Consider the following 21,716-nt stretch of genomic DNA (forward strand, 5'->3'; position numbering starts at 1 on the left):
GGTCAACCAGTCTGCACCGTACGGTTAAGTCTTACGCAGGCCAGAGGCTGCAGTGACTGGGGTCAACCAGTCTGCACCGTACGGTTAAGTCTTACGCAGGCCAGAGGCTGCGGTGACTGGGGTCAACCAGTCTGCACCGTACGGTTAAGTCTTACGCAGGCCAGAGGCTGTAGTGACTGGGGTCAACCAGTCTGCACCGTACGGTTAAGCCTTACGCAGGCCAGAGGCTGCAGTGACTGGGGTCAACCAGTCTGCACCGTACGGTTAAGTCTTACGCAGGCCAGAGGCTGTAGTGACTGGGGTCAACCAGTCTGCACCGTACGGTTAAGTCTTACGCAGGCCAGAGGCTGCAGTGACTGGGGTCAACCAGTCTGCACCGTACGGTTAAGTCTTACGCAGGCCAGAGGCTGCGGTGACTGGGGTCAACCAGTCTGCACCGTACGGTTAAGTCTTACGCAGGCCAGAGGCTGCAGTGACTGGGGTCAACCAGTCTGCACCGTACGGTTAAGCCTTACGCAGGCCAGAGGCTGCAGTGACTGGGGTCAACCAGTCTGCACCGTACGGTTAAGTCTTACGCAGGCCAGAGGCTGTAGTGACTGGGGTCAACCAGTATGGTTATCTTCATTCTCTCCAGGTCTGAAATGGAGCTTTTCATCCTGGTGCATGGCAGAGTAGCAGATGTGGCTTCAAATACTATTCCATATCATTACAAACACTTCAGCTGTGACTGAGCTTGGAACTAAAAGTGAAAACCCTGCCCATCTGGCTAGATCTTGAATAGTCTTTGAACCCAGGTCTGTAGAGTAGAGACCAATCATGAATCTCTCCACGTTTCCCCCTACAGAAATCCACCATAGACATAACTAAATAAGATGAGTTAACATAAGATCTGGAATGAATGGAACGTCTCCCTCCCTCCCCGTAAGTCTCCTGTTGGTGTAGTCAGCGTCAGAAGAACTTCTATACATCGTGTTGTTGATCACAGTCCGTTGGTATCGTCTTAGGAAGATCCAGTTTTAATGTCCTCTTCCTATTACATTTTAGTCATTTAGCAGACGCTCTTATCCAGAGCCACTTACAGTTAGTGAGTGCATACATTATTTTTCATTTTATTTTTTTCATACTGGCCCCTCATGGGAATCGAACCCACAACCCTGGCGTTGCAAACGCCATGCTCTACCAACTGAGCTACATCCCTGCCGGCCATTCCCTCCCCTACCCTGGATGACGCTGGGCCAATTGTGCGCCGCCCCATGGGTCTCCCGGTCACGGCCGGCTACAACAGAGCCTGGATTCGAACCAGGATCTCTAGTGGCACAATAATAAGCAGTACGTGACTACCGAACACTATGCATTGTGAATATGTTTGAGTCTAAGTTGAACACCGTTGGAGGATGTGTAGTGAAGCTTCAATTGTTTCTTTAAAAAGAACGACAATGTATTTGACACCTATGCGTTGTAAATAGTTATAATTGTTCTATTACAAAACACTTGACACTAGCAGTTAAAAAAAAGTACAATTCCAGAAAGTGTGCTTTCACCCACAATTGTTATTTCATTTTACAATCATTAACAAGACTATTGTACACTTTTCTACACCTGCGCGTTGTTTTCCCAAAGCTTGTAAAAGCAGATAAAATATCCAACGTTTTTAATACTCATCATACGTTTGTTTTTGTTTTTTACAATGTTTTTTTTTTTTGTCATTTCATTTTCAGAGCAACTCGGCAAACAGGAAGAAAACGCAGTATATCAAAAGCTTTGATAATGACAGGCCAGTGCAAAAAATCTGCATTTTAAATCAGAGAGAAAGAACGAGAGAGAATGAGAGAGGGGGGAGAGAGACCTGCAATATATATATTATTTTTTTTAAAGCCCAATGCCTGTATTCATAAAGGGTCTCAGAGTAGAAGTACTGATCTAGGATCAGTTTTGTCTTTTAGAACTTAAAATCAACAAGGTTACATAGACAGGTGGGACTCCTACCGGGATGCTTTATGAATACAGTCCAAGAAAGGGGCTGGATACAGTCCAAGAAAGGGGCTGGATACAGTCCAAGAAAGGGGCTGGATACAGTCCAAGAAAGGGGCTGGACGACGGATCCAGAGAGCTATCACAACTTCACCACAGCAGAAGAATCAGTACAAAGGGACAGATTTCCATACAACATGTACTTTAGTTATTAATAATAAAAGAGTTTGTTTTTACTTTAGAGAAAGAGGACAAACCAACGAAGCCTTTCAGAGACGGATCACCCCCGACATGCACATTTATCCTCGCAGAAATAAAAAGTCCCAAAATCAGGGGTATGAGTGTTTCCCATTTATAACTTAGTACTGTCTGTCTGTGTGTGTTCATTTGGGAGAGGTGGGGACAGTGTGTGTGTTTACGTGTATTTCATGACGGTGTGTTGGAAGTCCATCTGCTAGCTTGTAGAAAGACAGAGGAGAGGTGGATACCTTCCTTTCATGTTCTCTTCACCTCTTCATCACTCATATAGATGGTCAGGAGGGGGTGTCAGAAGTCTCATATAGATGGTCAGGAGGGGGTGTCAGAAGTCTCATATAGATGGTCAGGAGGGGGTGTCAGAAGTCTCATATAGATGGTCAGGAGGGGGTGTCAGAAGTCTCATATAGACGGTCAGGAGGGGGTGTCAGAAGTCTCATATAGATGGTCAGGAGGGGGTGTCAGAAGTCTCATATAGATGGTCAGGAGGGGGTGTCAGAAGTCTCATATAGATGGTCAGGAGGTGGTGTCAGAAGTCTCATATAGATGGTCAGGAGGTGGTGTCAGAAGTCTCATATAGATGGTCAGGAGGGGGTGTCAGAAGTCTCATATAGACGGTCAGGAGGGGGTGTCAGAAGTCTCATATAGATGGTCAGGAGGTGGTGTCAGAAGTCTCATATAGATGGTCAGGAGGGGGTGTCAGAAGTCTCATATAGATGGTCAGGAGGGGGTGTCAGAAGTCTCATATAGACGGTCAGGAGGGGGTGTCAGAAGTCTCATATAGATGGTCAGGAGGTGGTGTCAGAAGTCTCATATAGATGGTCAGGAGGTGGTGTCAGAAGTCTCATATAGATGGTCAGGAGGTGGTGTCAGAAGTCTCATATAGATGGTCAGGAGGTGGTGTCAGAAGTCTCATATAGATGGTCAGGAGGGGGTGTCAGAAGTCTCATATAGATGGTCAGGAGGGGGTGTCAGAAGTCTCATATAGATGGTCAGGAGGGGGTGTCAGAAGTCTCATATAGATGGTCAGGAGGGGGTGTCAGAAGTCTCATATGGATGGTCAGGAGGGGGTGTCAGAAGTCTCATATAGACGGTCAGGAGGGGGTGTCAGAAGTCTCATATAGATGGGTCAGGAGGGGGTGTCAGAAGTCTCATATGGATGGTCAGGAGGGGGTGTCAGAAGTCTCATATAGGTGGTCAGGAGGGGGTGTCAGAAGTCTCATATAGATGGTCAGGAGGGGGTGTCAGAAGTCTCATATAGATGGTCAGGAGGGGGTGTCAGAAGTCTCATATAGATGGTCAGGAGGGGGTGTCAGAAGTCTCATAGATGGGTCAGGAGGGGGTGTCAGAAGTCTCATATAGGTGGTCAGGAGGGGGTGTCAGAAGTCTCATATAGATGGTCAGGAGGGGGTGTCAGAAGTCTCATATATATGGGTCAGGAGGGGGTGTCAGAAGTCTCATATAGATGGTCAGGAGGGGGTGTCAGAAGTCTCATATAGATGGTCAGGAGGGGGTGTCAGAAGTCTCATATAGATGGTCAGGAGGGGGTGTCAGAAGTCTCATATAGATGGTCAGGAGGGGGTGTCAGAAGTCTCATATAGATGGTCAGGAGGGGGTGTCAGAAGTCTCATATAGATGGTCAGGAGGGGGTGTCAGAAGTCTCATATAGATGGTCAGGAGGGGGTGTCAGAAGTCTCATATAGATGGTCAGGAGGGGGTGTCAGAAGTCTCATATAGATGGTCAGGAGGGGGTGTCAGAAGTCTCATATAGATGGTCAGGAGGGGGTGTCAGAAGTCTCATAGATGGGTCAGGAGGGGGTGTCAGAAGTCTCATATAGACGGTCAGGAGGGGGTGTCGGAAGTCTCATATGGATGGTCAGGAGGGGGTGTCAGAAGTCTCATATAGATGGTCAGGAGGGGGTGTCAGAAGTCTCATATAGATGGTCAGGAGGGGGTGTCAGAAGTCTCATATATATGGGTCAGGAGGGGGTGTCAGAAGTCTCATATGGATGGTCAGGAGGGGGTGTCAGAAGTCTCATAGACCGTCAGGAGGGGGTGTCAGAAGTCTCATATATATGGTCAGGAGGTGGTGCCAATGAATGAATATGACTGTATAAAGAATAGTGTCTAAGCCAGCACATTGTTCCATAGAGGGAGAAGTGTAGTGAGTAAAGGTTACGATGACTCAGAGGGAGGATAGCAGTCTTCATGTCATCAGGAGGGAGATGAGAGGGGAGGCTGAGGGCAGAGGCAACAGTCCTGGTTGTTGAAGGGGGGGTTGGAAAATGGGAGGATGGGGTAAGATGGGACATGGAGGTGGGGGGGTTAAGCGGATGAGCAGCAGCCCCCCGCGGCCGTGGCGGCTTGGGGCTCGTCGTCCACGATCTGTACCCCCCTCCGTGATGATGTTGACTGGCTGGCTCCGTTACCCTTCGCCCTCTCCTCCGCTTGGGCCGTCTCCATCATTCCTGTCAACAACAGGGAGACGAGAGGGAGACAGTCAGTCCTGTGGGAGCCAAAGTCCTACCAACAGAAGCTGAAAGTCCTACAACCAACAGAAGCTGAAAGTCCTACAACCAACAGAAGCTGAAAGTCCTACCACCAACAGAAGCTGAAAGTCCTACCACCAACAGAAGCTGAAAGTCCTACCACCAACAGAAGCTGAAAGTCCTACCACCAACAGAAGCTGAAAGTCCTACCACCAACAGAAGCTGAAAGTCCTACCACCAACAGAAGCTGAAAGTCCTACCACCAACAGAAGCTGAAAGTCCTACCACCAACAGAAGCTGAAAGTCCTACAACCAACAGAAGCTGAAAGTCCTACCACCACCAGAAGCTGAAAGTCCTACCACCACCAGAAGCTGAAAGTCCTACCACCAACAGAAGCTGAAAGTTCTACCACCACCAGAAGCTGAAAGTCCTACCACCACCAGAAGCTGAAAGTCCTACCACCACCAGAAGCTGAAAGTCCTACCACCAACAGAAGCTGAAAGTCCTACCACCACCAGAAGCTGAAACTCCTACCACCACCAGAAGCTGAAAGTCCTACCACCAACAGAAGCTGAAAGTCCTACCACCAACAGAAGCTGAAAGTCCTACCACCAACAGAAGCTGAAAGTCCTACAACCAACAGAAGCTGAAAGTCCTACCACCAACAGAAGCTGAAAGTCCTACCACCAACAGAAGCTGAAAGTCCTACCACCAACAGAAGCTGAAAGTCCTACCACCAACAGAAGCTGAAAGTCCTACCACCAACAGAAGCTGAAAGTCCTACCACCAACAGAAGCTGAAAGTCCTACAACCAACAGAAGCTGAAAGTCCTACCACCAACAGAAGCTGAAAGTCCTACCACCAACAGAAGCTGAAAGTCCTACCACCAACAGAAGCTGAAAGTCCTACCACCAACAGAAGCTGAAAGTCCTACCACCAACAGAAGCTGAAAGTCCTACCACCAACAGAAGCTGAAAGTCCTACCACCAACAGAAGCTGAAAGTCCTACCACCAACAGAAGCTGAAAGTCCTACCACCAACAGAAGCTTAAAGTCCTACCACCAACAGAAGCTGAAAGTCCTACCACCAACAGAAGCTGAAAGTCCTACAACCAACAGAAGCTGAAAGTCCTACCACCAACAGAAGCTGAAAGTCCTACCACCAACAGAAGCTGAAAGTCCTACCACCAACAGAAGCTGAAAGTCCTACCACCAACAGAAGCTGAAAGTCCTACCACCAACAGAAGCTGAAAGTCCTACCACCAACAGAAGCTGAAAGTCCTACCACCAACAGAAGCTGAAAGTCCTACAACCAACAGAAGCTGAAAGTCCTACCACCAACAGAAGCTGAAAGTCCTACAACCAACAGAAGCTGAAAGTCCTACCACCAACAGAAGCTGAAAGTCCTACCACCAACAGAAGCTGAAAGTCCTACCACCAACAGAAGCTGAAAGTCCTACCACCAACAGAAGCTGAAAGTCCTACCACCAACAGAAGCTGAAAGTCCTACCACCAACAGAAGCTGAAAGTCCTACAACCAACAGAAGCTGAAAGTCCAACTACCAGAAGCTGAAAGTCCTACCACCAACAGAAGCTGAAAGTCCTACCAACAGAAGCTGAAAGTCCAACTACCAACAAAAGCCAAACATCCTACAAACTAAAGCTTTAATTCCAAATCTACTAAATTCAGAAGTCCTACCAACAAAAGTGAAAGTCCTACCAGTTGGTCCATTGTAATATAATCATTTCAAGTATTTTATTTTTGTCTCAACCTGAGACATTAAATTCATCACTATTCCATAACATGCCAGAATGGCTGCTTACTTTTACACAGGTCCAGAAATAGTTCTTCTATTCCTTTGTTTAGTTTGGCTGACGTGTGATAGTGTTTAGCCCCCACTGACTCTGCATACCTGTGAGGAGAGGAATTTGACAGAGAAACAGACCAATCAGTTAGACCAATCACCATTCAGTTGTCAACATTCAGACCAATCACCATTCAGTTGTCAACATTCAGACCAATCAACATTCAGTTGTCAACATTCAGATCAATCACTATTCAATTACATCAACATTCACAAACAAAGGAGTCTGTTGACTTCCTGTTTAGACAACGCCATGAAAGGGTATTCCAAAAGCAGTATAGCACCATAGGCTGATAAGACTGAACAGCCCTGCTGTACAAGGTCTCTACGATAAAGTTACAGGAGAAGAGTGATGAAACGAACCCTTCTGCCTCTTCCACTGATACATGTCTCTCCTTCTCCAGATCTACTTTATTACCTATGAGAAGAACAAAGAGGACGTATTAGTTCAGAGATCACATACTGCATATTTAACATTAGCACCACCAACTGTACGTCTCGTAGACTGCAAGAATACTTTATTTAACCAGGAAGAGCCCATTGAGGTTAGAACCCTGTAACAGTCATGTGTATCTTGACAGAGTGAGTTTAACTAATGATTTACAATGCAGATGTCATTGACCACCACACATAAATAAATAAATATATATATATATATATATATATATATATATATATATATATATATATATATATATATATATATATATATATATATATATATATATATATATATATATATATATACACACACACATATACATACATACATATATACACACACACACACAGTACCAGTCAAAAGTTTGGACACCTTCTCAATCAAGGATTTTTCTTTAGTTTGACTAGTTTCAACATTGTAGAATAATAGTGAAGACATCAAAACTATGAAATAACACATATGGAATCATGTAGTAACCAAAAAAGTGTTAAACAAATCAAAATATATTTTATATTTGAGATTCTTCAAAGTAGCCACCCTTTGCCTTGATGACAGCTTTGCACACTCTTGGCATTCTCTCAACCACCTTCATGAGGTAGTCACCTGGAATGCATTTCAATTAAAAGGTGTGCCTTCTTAAAGTTAATTTGTGGAATTTCTTTCCCTCTTGCGTTTGAGACAATCAGTTGTGGGGGTGGTATCCAGAAGATAGCCCTATTTGGTAAAAGACAAAGTCCATATTATGGCTCAAATAAGCAAAGAGAAACGACAGTCCATCATTACTTTAAGACATGAAGGTCAGTCAATATGGAACATTTCAAGAACTTTGAAAGTTTCTTCAAGTGCAGTTGCAAAAACCATCAAGCGCTATGATGAAACTGACTCTCATGAGGACCGCCACAGGAAAGGAAGACCCAGAGTTACCTCTGCTGCAGAGGATAAGTTCATTAGAGTTAACTGCACCTCAGATTGCAGCCCAAATAAATGCTTCAGAGTTCAAGTAACAGACATCTCAACAACAACTGTTCAGAGAAGACTGCGTGAATCAGGCCTTCATGGTCGATTGCTGCAAAGAAACCACTACTAAAAGGACACCAATACAAAGAAGAGACTTGCTTGGGCCAAGAAACACGAGCAATGGACATTTGACCGGTGGAAATCTGGTAGGGAATTGAATGTTCATTTCTCTACCATAAGCCGCATCCGACGTCGTTTTATAGAATTTGTCCAATCGGCCTCATAACCGCAGACCACTTGTAACCACGCCAGCCCAGGACCTCCACATCCAACTTCTTCACCTGCGGGATCGTCTGAGACCAGCCACCCAGACAGCCAATGAAACTGAGGGGTATTTCTGACTGTAATAAATCTTTTTTTGTGGTGAATAAAATCATTCTGATTGGCTAGGCCCCCCAGTGGATGTGCCTGGCTCCCAAGTGGGTGAGCCTATGCCCTCCCAGGCCCACCCATGGTTGCACCCCCGCCCAGTCATGTGAAATCCATAGCTTAGGGCCTAATTTATTTATTTCAATTGACTGATTTCCTTATATGAACTGTAACTCTGTAAAAATCGTTTAAATTGTTGCGTTCATATTTTTGTTCAGTATTTGGTCATTTTTCTTCCTAATTTTCGTGGGAAAACAAACATTTAAATAACTTTACTACAGCAGTTAATGTAGTTAAGATTAGAGCCAGACGATAAATCGTCTGACCAATATTATCAGCCAATATTAGCCTTTTACAAAAAAAAACACTTGTTTCTTTATTCCACAGCTAAAGCGCCGATAATATATATACACAGAATAAACCAATCCGTCTGAGCTGCTCACTGAACATCATACAGCCCTAAATCACAACGTGAGAGAGAGTAGGCATTGTGGTTTGACAGTGAGTAGTTTGCCACAGCCAGCGACAGCATATTTGAATGAGTAAATCATCTAAAAGTACACTTCACCAAGCAAGCAGCCATGTCCTCATCACATTCTCACTTTGGTAACGTTAGCTGGCTAGCTAGCCACCAAGGTAGTTAGCCTAGCTAGCTAGCAATCTGTGCTACTTATGTGCGAACACTGAACTGGTGCTAAAGTGAACAGTCATCCTTGATACAAAATGAACACCTGTTACTGTCTGGACCTATTATGTTAGTGGGTTTATTCAGTTAGTTTTCTGAAATATGCAATTAGCAAAAAGCAAGACAATTGGCGCAGATCTATCATTCAGGCCACGTGCTTGCATTCATGATGAGCTAAGATTGTTAGCTAGCTAGTTAAAATTTGAATGTGTGACTAAAACCAGTGTGGCAAAGGATTTTCTTGCATGAACATTTTTCGGTCATCAGCACATGCCATCAGTTGAAATATAAAATGTTGTATTGAATAAGAGTGTAATTTACATGATGTTTCAGTAAGAAAACATTTTCATAGTGCTTGCCTTAACAAGCTCTCATTGCAAGGTTGCCATGAAGTGTTTCTTTACATGACCTGACATCTAGTGGTGACATTACGAACTGCATGTTACGGCATTTCACTGTCTTGGTTGTGAACAGTGCAGTTTCAGATTGACTTTAAGACAGTTTAATTCATTCAGCCCTTCTAGTTTGTATTTACTTTTGTATTTTTTGAGGATATATTTGCCTTTTGGTGGATATCATGTAAACCACAAATAAGATGTTCTTAAATAATGTGTCCATTTTAATATTTAGTTAAGAAATCATCATTTAGAGTATCTGTTAATCCATTGGAGCACAATTTGTGAGAAAGAAGAAGTCGGTTTTTCATGCCACAATCGGTGACTTTTGCCTCCCTAAAATCGGCATCGGATCCAAAACTCCCATATGGGTCGGGCTCTAGTTATGATGTCACATAAAGGGCTCTAGTTATGATGTCATATAAAGGGCTCTAGTTAAGATGTCACATAAAGGGCTCTAGTTAAGATGTCACATAAATGGCTCTAATTAAGATGTCACATAAAGGGCTCTAGTTAAGATGTCACATAAAGGGCTCTAGTTATGATGTCACATAAAGGGCTCTAGAGTTATGATGTCACATAAAGGGCTCTAGAGTTATGATGTCACATAAAGGGCTCTAGTTAAGATGTCACATAAAGGGCTCTAATTAAGATGTCACATAAAGGGCTCTAGTTATGATGTCACATAAAGGGCTCTAATTAAGATGTCACATAAAGGGCTCTAATTAAGATGTCACATAAAGGGCTCTAGTTAAGATGTCACATAAAGGGCTCTAGTTATGATGTCACATAAAGGGCTCTAGTTAAGATGTCACATAAAGGGCTCTAGAGTTATGATGTCACATAAAGGGCTCTAGTTAAGATGTCACATAAAGGGCTCTAGTTAAGATGTCACATAAAGGGCTCTAGTTATGTCGTCACATAAAGGGCTCTAGTTAAGATGTCACATAAAGGGCTCTAGTTATGATGTCACATAAAGGGCTCTAATTATGATGTCACATAAAGGGCTCTAGTTATGTCGTCACATAAAGGGCTGTAGTTAAGATATCACATAAATATTGTGGGGGATGTAACCACAACAAAGTCAACAATGACTTCCTCCATGCAACTCTTCCTGCATTTGAAAGGTTCCCTAGCTGATGGTCTACCTGGTCAGAGAACTTTGTGAACGTCAGGGTTGAAGGTTCTAGGCTGCAGTTTTGACATTTCAGAGGGAGAGAGAGCCATGGGATGCGTTTGAAGCAAATTGAGCTGTCTGACAGCGGTCTTATGTGACTGAAATTTGGAGGCAACAGAATATCAGAGACAAACTAACTACATTCTAGACTCCCTTCATCCTGGCAACGTTATGAAATTATTAGGATGTCTATTTAATTACAGGGCCCGTAACTAAACTAAATTCTCTGCGCACCTTCAAAGATCGATCCATTAACACGGTGAAATGTGACAAACAATAAAATACATGTTGAAAAGTGAAAGGTGAAAGGTTAGCCATGGTCTGCAGTAACTTACCTACTATACATAAACAAATCTCATTCCCCAACATTTTCCTCAATTCTTTGACCCAGTTTTTCACCTACAAAGCAAAACATTACATTTCATATCGATTTACAGTTCAAGAAAACACATTTCAACATTAGAACACATATATAGACACTGATGCAAATTAAATATGAATATGTAAATCAAACAAAACATTTCAGTAATATATTCGGACATTTCTATGTAACTAATTTTTTGCAATGATGTTCTTCTCTTCAGAGGCAGTGTCCTTAATAGCACCCTATAGCCCTATGGGCACTGGTCAAAAGTAGTGCACTGTATAGGGAATACGGTGCCATTTGGACCACAGCCCTGCTGTTCTCCCTGAGGAGATCATAGCTACCTTCTGGAAAGAGTCCTCATCTGTGATGTCATAGACCAATATAGCTCCATTGGAGTCTCTGTAGTAGATTGGCCCTAATGCGTGGAACCGCTCCTGACCTGCTGTATCCTGGGGTGGAGAGAGAGAGCCAGAGGGGAGGGAGTGATAGAAAGCGAGAGAGAGCAGATTATTTCAAGGCCAAAGTCCACCTGATCAAGCCTCTGGGGAAAAAAGGTAGTTTGAAACAATAACCATTGACAGTGACTGGCTTCAGATTGGTGGCAAGAAGGAAGGAACACCTGTGAGCCAGACTGATTCAGCCAGATAACCTACTAACTATGCATCTCTCCCTGCCTGCTACAGACTGACTCAAATCAAAATGGATGCCAAATTCCTGTTCCTATTGCATAAAATGAGGCAGGACCATATGTTACAGGACAGAGAGAGATCACTGCAGGACCATATGTTACAGGACAGAGAGAGATCACCGCAGGACCATATGTTACAGGACAGAGAGAGATCACTGCAGGACCATATGTTACAGGACAGAGAGAGATCACTGCAGGACCATATGTTACAGGACAGAGATCACAGCTGCTCAGCCAAGACGCCTTTTGACTCCAAACGGCACCCTGTTCCCTATGTAGTGCTACTGTTGATCAGAGGCCTATGGGAGTAGGGGTGTCATTTGGGATGTCACCTTTGACTCATGGTCAGTGGGAGTAAACGACATCTCCATTCCCTTACGACATCTCCATTCCCTTACGACATCTCCATTCCCTTACGACATCTCCATTCCCTTACGACATCTCCATTCCCTTACGACATCTCCATTCCCTTACGACATCTCCATTCCCTTACGACATCTCCATTCCCTTACGACATCTCCATTCCCTTACGACATCTCCATTCCCTTACGACATCTCCATTCCCTTACGACATCTCCATTCCCTTTGTGGCTCTGCATCGAGACAGTTGGAATTGGAATTGTACAGCAAACAGACTCGGTCTCTATGGTTCCTTATAATAATGCATTACCACAGTAAGCGTGTGTGTGTGTGCGTGTGTGTGTGTGTGTGTGTGTGTATGCGTGTCATCTCACTATGCATGAGTTTGTCACATGATGTTTCAGTAGTAGTAAAAACGTTCACAGCCAGAAGGCATCATTTCTTTAAGGAGGAAAAGGAACCCAAAGCAGGGAGCTACATAGCTCAAATGGCACCCTATTCCCTATACGGCCCTGGTCAAAAGCAGTGCACCATGTAGGGAACAGGGTGCCATTTGGGATGCAACGGAGCGTCAAACATGCCGAGAAAGAGAGCAGGCCTCACCCATATGGCCAGATTCACCCTCTTCCCTGTGATGTTGAGCTTCTTCGTGAGGAAGGACGCCTGGAAGAGAGGAAACAGATCAGTCATATGTCTTGAGAAACAGACACAGTAACAGGCCCTGTGTTTTAATGACTGATGATGACTTGGGGAGTAACGGACAGATTTGGAATAACATTAGAAGACATTTGTATGTATGTGAGTGACTGACACAGTATTAACTAGATTGAGCACTTTGGCTCCTATCAAAAGGTCCTGTGGAGAAACCTGCAGGCATAAAAGCTACACGGGGAGGAACAGGCGCAGACATTAGCGGTGACACTGGCCCTGGTGACCAAAGATAGGGACGGTGGCCCCCTTAAATTAAAATAAATAAATTGGTCATTTAGCAGACGCTCTTATCCAGAGCGACTTACAGGAGCAATTAGGGTTAAGTGCCTTGCTCAAGGGCACATCGACAGATTTTTCACCTAGTCGGCTCGGGGATTAGAACCAGCGACCTTTCGGTTACTGGCACAACGCTCTTCACCGCTAAGCTACCTGCCGCCTTGCCTGGCAGTAGATGTGTGCCATTTTGGAAAACTATCCCCGTTAGCCTCGTCATCTACCTGGAAAACCATTCACGTTGGGAACACATTCCTTCTTAGTATGTAAGACCTACCCCTCTACTTTGACAACTTGAGTAAGTTAAGTCATTCTGTTCCTATTCCACAGTAATGATCTGGTTCGAAGCATCTCTGTTGTGGTAACATCATCATCTCTGGATTCTCTTCCTCATTAAGACACAAAAGGGATCCATAATGAGCTCCGTTGAAAAATGACGATGGAATAGAAAAACTTTTAGTTGAATGCGAATTCTACTCAGGAAAGGTAGGCAGTAACTTTCTAATTTACCCGTCTATCAGAGGAAAAATTACAAGAAAGGACATCATTTATTTCTCAGTTAGACTGACATTTCAGCATCTGCCTGCCTCGGAGCTTTAGATTTGAAAAAGGACTGAAAGTTCGAGAGAGAGAGAGACGGTGAGAAACAGATAATGAGTTTTAAAATAGCTCAAAAACAGCATGAAGATGCAACAACAACATATGCTAATGTAATTAAGGCCTAGACAGGTTTACTAGGCTAGGTGACAACACATTGCATCCCCGTCGTCAGTCGACCAGCACATGATCACAATCACATGTAGCTCAGCAGGGTTCTAGAATTCCAGTCAGTCCACTGTATCCACGGTAACACGCTATCCAGACAGAACAGTAGAACAGCTCAGTCACGTAAACTAATCCAGGAAAACCTGAGGATACTGATGGAACGACTAGGACTTGTTAAAACCATTCAGATTCTGTTTTCATTCTGATACGGACTCAAACCGAATGAATATGTCAGGGAAAGTAATCTGAAGATGAAGCCTACTAACGAGGGCATTGCGTTCTTCCACCTCTGGCCTGCTGGCTCCCCCTACCTCTGCGGAAGCACAGTTCGCGCTCAGCCCAGTCAAAACTGTTCGCTGCTCTGGCACCCCAATGGTGGAACAAGCTCCCTCACGACGCCAGGACAGCGGTCACTCACCACCTTCCGGAGACACTTGAAACCCTACCTCTTTAAGGAATACCTGGGATAGTATAAAAGTAATCATTCTACCCCCCCCCCCCCCCACACAAAAAAATTTACAAAAATAAAACAAATACAAAAAATAAAAAAAATATATAAACCAACACCTTTTTTTTACATAAAAAAAAAAGAAGAAATATATATAAAACAAGTGAATATTACAAATATACCCTATAAATAAAAAATTTACAAATTAGAAAAATATAAAAAAAGAAATGGTAAAGTGGTTGTCCCACTGGCTATCATTAAGGTGAATGCACCAATTTGTAAGTGGCTCTGGATAAGAGCATCTGCTAAATGACGTAAAGGTAAATGCAGGTATGATAGCTAGGGTAAGGGTATGATAGCCAGGGTCAGGGTATGATAGCCAGGGTAAGGGTATGATAGCTAGGGTAAGGGTATGATAGCTAGGGTAAGGGTATGATAGCTAGGGTAAGTGATTGACAATCAGTGTTCAGTTCATACATGATGCAACACCTCTCAAATGTGTTGTCCTGTGGTTATTGATTTCTTTCTGCAGCTATAAGACAGGCCATTTCCACACGTTTCAACCAGGCATCCAGATGTCCAGTTAGGGTAGAGACACGTTCAAAATGTGCCTTGGTGGAGGATGGTATTAAGACTGGGATTTTGGTTCCTGACTCCCTGCCCCACAACTAAACCAATCACCTCCAAAGCATCTACGTTTCCTCCGAGACAGAAGCTAACAGTGAAAGTCAAAAGTAGGCCTATGTGAACTCAGATAAAATACCGCATCACAATCACAGACAACTTTTCTCCAACAGGAGGGTGTTTTTTTTTTTACCCAGCATCCTCCCATTAGCTTCTAGAGCTGGGCAGCACATGTTGTAGGCTCTGGGATGAGCTAATGGCCTGGCTGCCTGCCTGGAGCCTCTGTCTCTGGACCAGGCCCAGGCTCTGGGATGAGCTAATGGCCTGGCTGCCTGCCTGGAGCCTCTGTCTCTGGACCAGGCCCAGCCCCAGCGATGACTGACTGACCAATAAAAGAGCTTTTGGCTGCTCTGGAGAGGCGGAGACTAAAAGGAGGAATAAATAACAAAGTGCTCTGAGGAGAAATGGGGGCTGATGGAGAGAGACAAAGAGCTCTGACAGAGAGAGATATAGGTATGAGGTGAGGTGAGGCCCGCTCATTAGACAGCCTCCTACGGCAGCAGATTGACGAGGGCAACATCGTCTGAGCTAAACTGATCAACTACACATAAACCCTCACATAATTCTGGCCAAAAACAATGACAATATCTCTCAACCAGTGGCATATGGCCTTTTTAGGTGAGCGCTGATGCTGCCCTGTGATAAGAAGTGCCCACTTTGTCAAAGGCAGGGACGCAAAAATATTTATATCTTGTCCATTACCAGCGCACCTCTCCAGGGTGCTGTTGGGAGAGATTCGGCGCTGCAGCGCTCCACCAACATTACGTCAAAAATCGAATCTAACATAAATCATGTAGCAGATATAGGATATGGTAGAAAGAGTATGTGGCCTTTCCTGTAGCCTACAGGCTGGAGATAAAATGTATGACAATGTAATGAGACTGAAACTTTTATGATCAGTGGTTACAAGCTTGTATCCGTACATTTTTTACGAGCTGATCATAGCTAAAAAATAAAATACTTCTGCATTTCCTGCTGTGAAAAACACATTGCAAATAGGCTCAGGGTAACTCCTCCTGATAAAGTTGGGTAGCTGATATTCAGAGTTTAAATAGCCAAATTGATTAGTCACAGTAATCCGGAATAATAACACCAATGCAACATCCTGTTTTCCAAACGGCGGGCCTACCACAAGGATGAGCATTCATCACATTCCATTGAGGGCCGATATGGTAGATACACCCCAGTAAGCACAGGCTGACATCTTTTGGATGTCTTTTTTTGGTCCTGTTCGGACCCACAGTCTTTTTTTGTGTGGGTGTTTTACAAAATGGTAGGCCTACCACATAGATGGCCGTTCCTAAAATTCAATTTCAGGCGACACTGTAGGCTACAACTCAGTAAGCACGGACCGACGCTGATGCCTGCCGGACTTTTTTTTTGTTGTTCTTGCCGGACGTCTTTTTTGGTGCAGTCCAGACCGGCCTTGGTTTTCACGTCCACAGACGTTGGTTTTCAGCCCGGTCCGGACCAAATCTGAACCAATCATAGACATCTAATATCTGGTTCAGATTTTGTCCGGTCTGGACCAGCCTTGATTTTGCCCAAACATAGATGTCTATAAATGACATATGTTCAACTTTCATTCAGAACCTAAATTGATCCTAACTGTTAGACGTCTTTTCAACATAATTTTGCTTACTGGGACTATTCTAGTAGGGGAGTCCATTTGTCAGGCCGAGGGTGGCAGAATGATCAGGACCGGCCATGGGTAAGACCTTGAAGGAACTTCCAGGCACTTTTAATTTGCATTTGTCTCCTATAGGCAAGGAGAGATGGAAGGTGAGGCAGTGAGTCATCTGAAGTCACTTCAGACAGCGGATATAATGACTACAGCAACCCAAAGAAACTAAAATGGATTTGGAGCAATAGCTGGCTAGGCTGCATGGTCTGGAGACTCGACAGCAGTTTGTCTCCAAGGAAGCACACCACCGCTCAACTCGCTGCCAAATGGATGTTTTAACACATTCATGAATGTGTGGATCTGTTGGCAGATGGCCAGGCTGTGAGCTTCCAACTCTCATGTCTGCTTAATTTACTCTAAATGCAGCAGCTGGAGTCTACAGGGTCAGCTCTGGTCAATGTCCAAGGTTCCTACAGCGCTGTTCAGCCTCCTACAGCAATCTGTTTCAATCCCCAGGGTCAGCTCAGGTCAATGTCCAAGGTTCCTACAGCGCTGTTCAGCCTCCTACAGCAATCTGTTTCAATCCCCAGGGTCAGCTCAGGTCAATGTCCAAGGTTCCTACAGCGCTGTTCAGCCTCCTACAGCAATCTGATCCAATCCCCAGGGTCAGCTCAGGTCAATGTCCAAGGTTCCTACAGCGCTGTTCAGCCTCCTACAGCAATCTGATCCTATCCCCAGGGTCAGCTCAGGTCAATGTCCAAGGTTCCTACAGCGCTGTTCAGCCTCCTACAGCAATCTGATCCAATCCCCAGGGTCAGCTCAGGTCAATGTCCAAGGTTCCTACAGCGCTGTTCAGCCTCCTACAGCAATCTGATCCAATCCCCAGGGTCAGCTCAGGTCAATGTCCAAGGTTCCTACAGCGTCGTTCAGCCTCCTACAGCAATCTGATCCTATCCCCAGGGTCAGCTCAGGTCAATGTCCAAGGTTCCTACAGCTCTGTTCAGCCTAACCCCATTAGACCTATACAGTACCAAGACATAGCCTCTCTCTCATATGCTATTATTAGATTTGATCAATACAATACACTTAGCATCCATTCTCTATGGGGGTCATTATTGACTGACTGCACCTTGAAGTCACCAAGTACAAGGCCTGTAAAACGGACACCTAAAACTGCCCAATAAATCATGAGGGCCTGTCAACCGGGACACCTAAAACCTCCCATTACATCATGAGGGCCTGTCAACAGGACACCTAAAACCTCCCATTACATCATGAGGGCCTGTCAACCGGACACCTAAAACCTCCCATTACATCATGAGGGCCTGTCAACCGGACACCTAAAACCTCCCATTACATCATGAGGGCCTGTCAACCGGGACACCTAAAACCTCCCATTACATCATGAGGGCCTGTCAACCGGACACCTAAAACCTCCCATTACATCATGAGGGCCTGTCAACCGGACACCTAAAACCTCCCATTACATCATGAGGGCCTGTCAACCGGGACACCTAAAACCTCCCATTACATCATGAGGGCCTGTCAACCGGACACCTAAAACCTCCCATTACATCATGAGGGCCTGTCAACCGGACACCTCCCATTACATCATGAGGGCCTGTCAACCGGGACACCTAAAACCTCCCATTACATCATGAGGGCCTGTCAACCGGGACACCTAAAACCTCCCATTACATCATGAGGGCCTGTCAACCGGGACACCTCCCATTACATCATGAGGGCCTGTCAACCGGGACACCTAAAACCTCCCATTACATCATGAGGGCCTGTCAACCGGGACACCTAAAACCTCCCATTACATCATGAGGGCCTGTCAACCGGACACCTAAAATCTCCCATTACATCATGAGGGCCTGTCAACCGGACACCTAAAACCTCCCATTACATCATGAGGGCCTGTCAACCGGGACACCTAAAACCTCCCATTACATCATGAGGGCCTGTCAACCGGGACACCTAAAACCTCCCATTACATCATGAGGGCCTGTCAACCGGACACCTAAAATCTCCCATTACATCATGAGGGCCTGTCAACCGGGACACCTCCCATTACATCATGAGGGCCTGTCAACCGGGACACCTAAAACCTCCCATTACATCATGAGGGCCTGTCAACCGGGACACCTAAAACCTCCCATTACATCATGAGGGCCTGTCAACCGGACACCTAAAACCTCCCATTACATCATGAGGGCCTGTCAACCGGGACACCTAAAACCTCCCATTACATCTTGAGGGCCTGTCAACCGGACACCTAAAACCTCCCATTACATCATGAGGGCCTGTCAACCGGACACCTAAAACCTCCCATTACATCATGAGGGCCTGTCAACAGGACACCTAAAACCTCCCATTACATCATGAGGGCCTGTCAACCGGACACCTAAAACCTCCCATTACATCATGAGGGCCTGTCAACCGGACACCTAAAACCTCCCATTACATCATGAGGGCCTGTCAACCGGGACACCTAAAACCTCCCATTACATCATGAGGGCCTGTCAACCGGACACCTAAAACCTCCCATTACATCATGAGGGCCTGTCAACCGGACACCTAAAACCTCCCATTACATCATGAGGGCCTGTCAACCGGGACACCTAAAACCTCCCATTACATCATGAGGGCCTGTCAACCGGACACCTAAAACCTCCCATTACATCATGAGGGCCTGTCAACCGGACACCTCCCATTACATCATGAGGGCCTGTCAACCGGGACACCTAAAACCTCCCATTACATCATGAGGGCCTGTCAACCGGGACACCTAAAACCTCCCATTACATCATGAGGGCCTGTCAACCGGGACACCTCCCATTACATCATGAGGGCCTGTCAACCGGGACACCTAAAACCTCCCATTACATCATGAGGGCCTGTCAACCGGGACACCTAAAACCTCCCATTACATCATGAGGGCCTGTCAACCGGACACCTAAAATCTCCCATTACATCATGAGGGCCTGTCAACCGGACACCTAAAACCTCCCATTACATCATGAGGGCCTGTCAACCGGGACACCTAAAACCTCCCATTACATCATGAGGGCCTGTCAACCGGGACACCTAAAACCTCCCATTACATCATGAGGGCCTGTCAACCGGACACCTAAAATCTCCCATTACATCATGAGGGCCTGTCAACCGGGACACCTCCCATTACATCATGAGGGCCTGTCAACCGGGACACCTAAAACCTCCCATTACATCATGAGGGCCTGTCAACCGGGACACCTAAAACCTCCCATTACATCATGAGGGCCTGTCAACCGGACACCTAAAACCTCCCATTACATCATGAGGGCCTGTCAACCGGGACACCTAAAACCTCCCATTACATCTTGAGGGCCTGTCAACCGGACACCTAAAACCTCCCATGGGCGGCAGGTAGCTTAGTGGGTAAGAGCGTTGTGCCAGTAACCGAAAGGTCGCTGGTTCTAATCCCCGAGCCGACTAGGTGAAAAATCTGTCGATGTGCCCTTGAGCAAGGCACTTAACCCTAAATTGCTCCTGTAAGTCGCTCTGGATAAGAGCGTCTGCTAAATGACCAATTTATTTATTTATTTATTACATCATGAGGGCCTGTCAACCGGGACACCTAAAACCTCCCATTACATCATGAGGGCCTGTCAACCGGACACCTAAAACCTCCCATTACATCTTGAGGGCCTGTCAACCGGACACCTAAAACCTCCCATTACATCATGAGGGCCTGTCAACCGGGACACCTAAAACCTCCCATTACATCATGAGGGCCTGTCAACCGGACACCTAAAACCTCCCATTACATCATGAGGGCCTGTCAACCGGGACACCTAAAACCTCCCATTACATCATGAGGGCCTGTCAACCGGACACCTAAAACCTCCCATTACATCATGAGGGCCTGTCAACCGGGACACCTAAAACCTCCCATTACATCATGAGGGCCTGTCAACCGGACACCTAAAACCTCCCATTACATCATGAGGGCCTGTCAACCGGGACACCTAAAACCTCCCATTACATCATGAGGGCTTGTCAACTGGACACCTAAAACCTCCCATTACATCATGAGGGCCTGTCAACCGGACACCTAAAACCTCCCATTACATCATGAGGGCCTGTCAACCGGGACACCTAAAACCTCCCATTACATCATGAGGGCTTGTCAACTGGACACCTAAAACCTCCCATTACATCATGAGGGCCTGTCAACCGGGACACCTAAAACCTCCCATTACATCATGAGGGCCTGTCAACCGGACACCTCCCATTACATCATGAGGGCCTGTCAACCGGACACCTAAAACCTCCCATTACATCATGAGGGCCTGTCAACCGGGACACCTAAAACCTCCCATTACATCATGAGGGCCTGTCAACCGGGACACCTAAAACCTCCCATTACATCATGAGGGCCTGTCAACAGGACACCTCCCATTACATCATGAGGGCCTGTCAACCGGACACCTAAAACCTCCCATTACATCATGAGGGCCTGTCAACAGGACACCTCCCATTACATCATGAGGGCCTGTCAACCGGACACCTAAAACCTCCCATTACATCATGAGGGCCTGTCAACCGGGACACCTAAAACCTCCCATTACATCATGAGGGCCTGTCAACAGGACACCTCCCATTACATCATGAGGGCCTGTCAACCGGACACCTAAAACCTCCCATTACATCATGAGGGCCTGTCAACAGGACACCTAAAACCTCCCATTACATCATGAGGGCCTGTCAACCGGGACACCTAAAACCTCCCATTACATCATGAGGGCCTGTCAACCGGGACACCTAAAACCTCCCATTACATCATGAGGGCCTGTCAACCGGGACACCTAAAACCTCCCATTACATCATGAGGGCCTGTCAACAGGACACCTAAAACCTCCCATTACATCATGAGGGCCTGTCAACCGGACATTTTTTTGGCTATTTCTTTCCATTTAAAATCACTTGATCTGTGAATCTTCCTGAAATAGCAGCTAGCTCTAACAGGAAGCCTGCTCGCTGCAATATCTCCTGTATCACTTCACAGCCTCTGGGTTCAAGTGCTGTTTGAAATCTTTTTAAATACTTTGAGTGTTTCCTTTAAGGAACGATTCACCCATTTTTT

The 21,716-nt window shown here is 45.6% G+C and overlaps 1 protein-coding gene across 1 annotated transcript in view; it reads right to left on the reverse strand.

The window, feature by feature from the left end:
* Nucleotides 1-1,454: 1,454 nt before the first annotated feature.
* LOC311119094 (ras-related protein Rab-21) overlaps nt 1,455-21,716 on the reverse strand; it is a 30,940-nt gene continuing 10,678 nt past the window's right edge. The window contains exons 2-7 of the mRNA XM_084193841.1: nt 12,684-12,743; nt 11,374-11,481; nt 11,001-11,064; nt 6,944-6,998; nt 6,540-6,628; nt 1,455-4,694 (exon numbers count right to left, since the gene is read on the reverse strand). Coding sequence (XP_084049967.1) covers nt 4,552-4,694; nt 6,540-6,628; nt 6,944-6,998; nt 11,001-11,064; nt 11,374-11,481; nt 12,684-12,743 — 519 coding nt within the window. The 3' untranslated portion in view covers nt 1,455-4,551. The remainder of the gene's footprint in view (nt 4,695-6,539; nt 6,629-6,943; nt 6,999-11,000; nt 11,065-11,373; nt 11,482-12,683; nt 12,744-21,716) is intronic.

Source organism: Coregonus lavaretus, assembly GCF_964263955.1.
Source record: "Coregonus lavaretus genome assembly, contig: HAP1_SCAFFOLD_1725, whole genome shotgun sequence".
NCBI lineage: Eukaryota > Metazoa > Chordata > Actinopteri > Salmoniformes > Salmonidae > Coregonus > Coregonus lavaretus.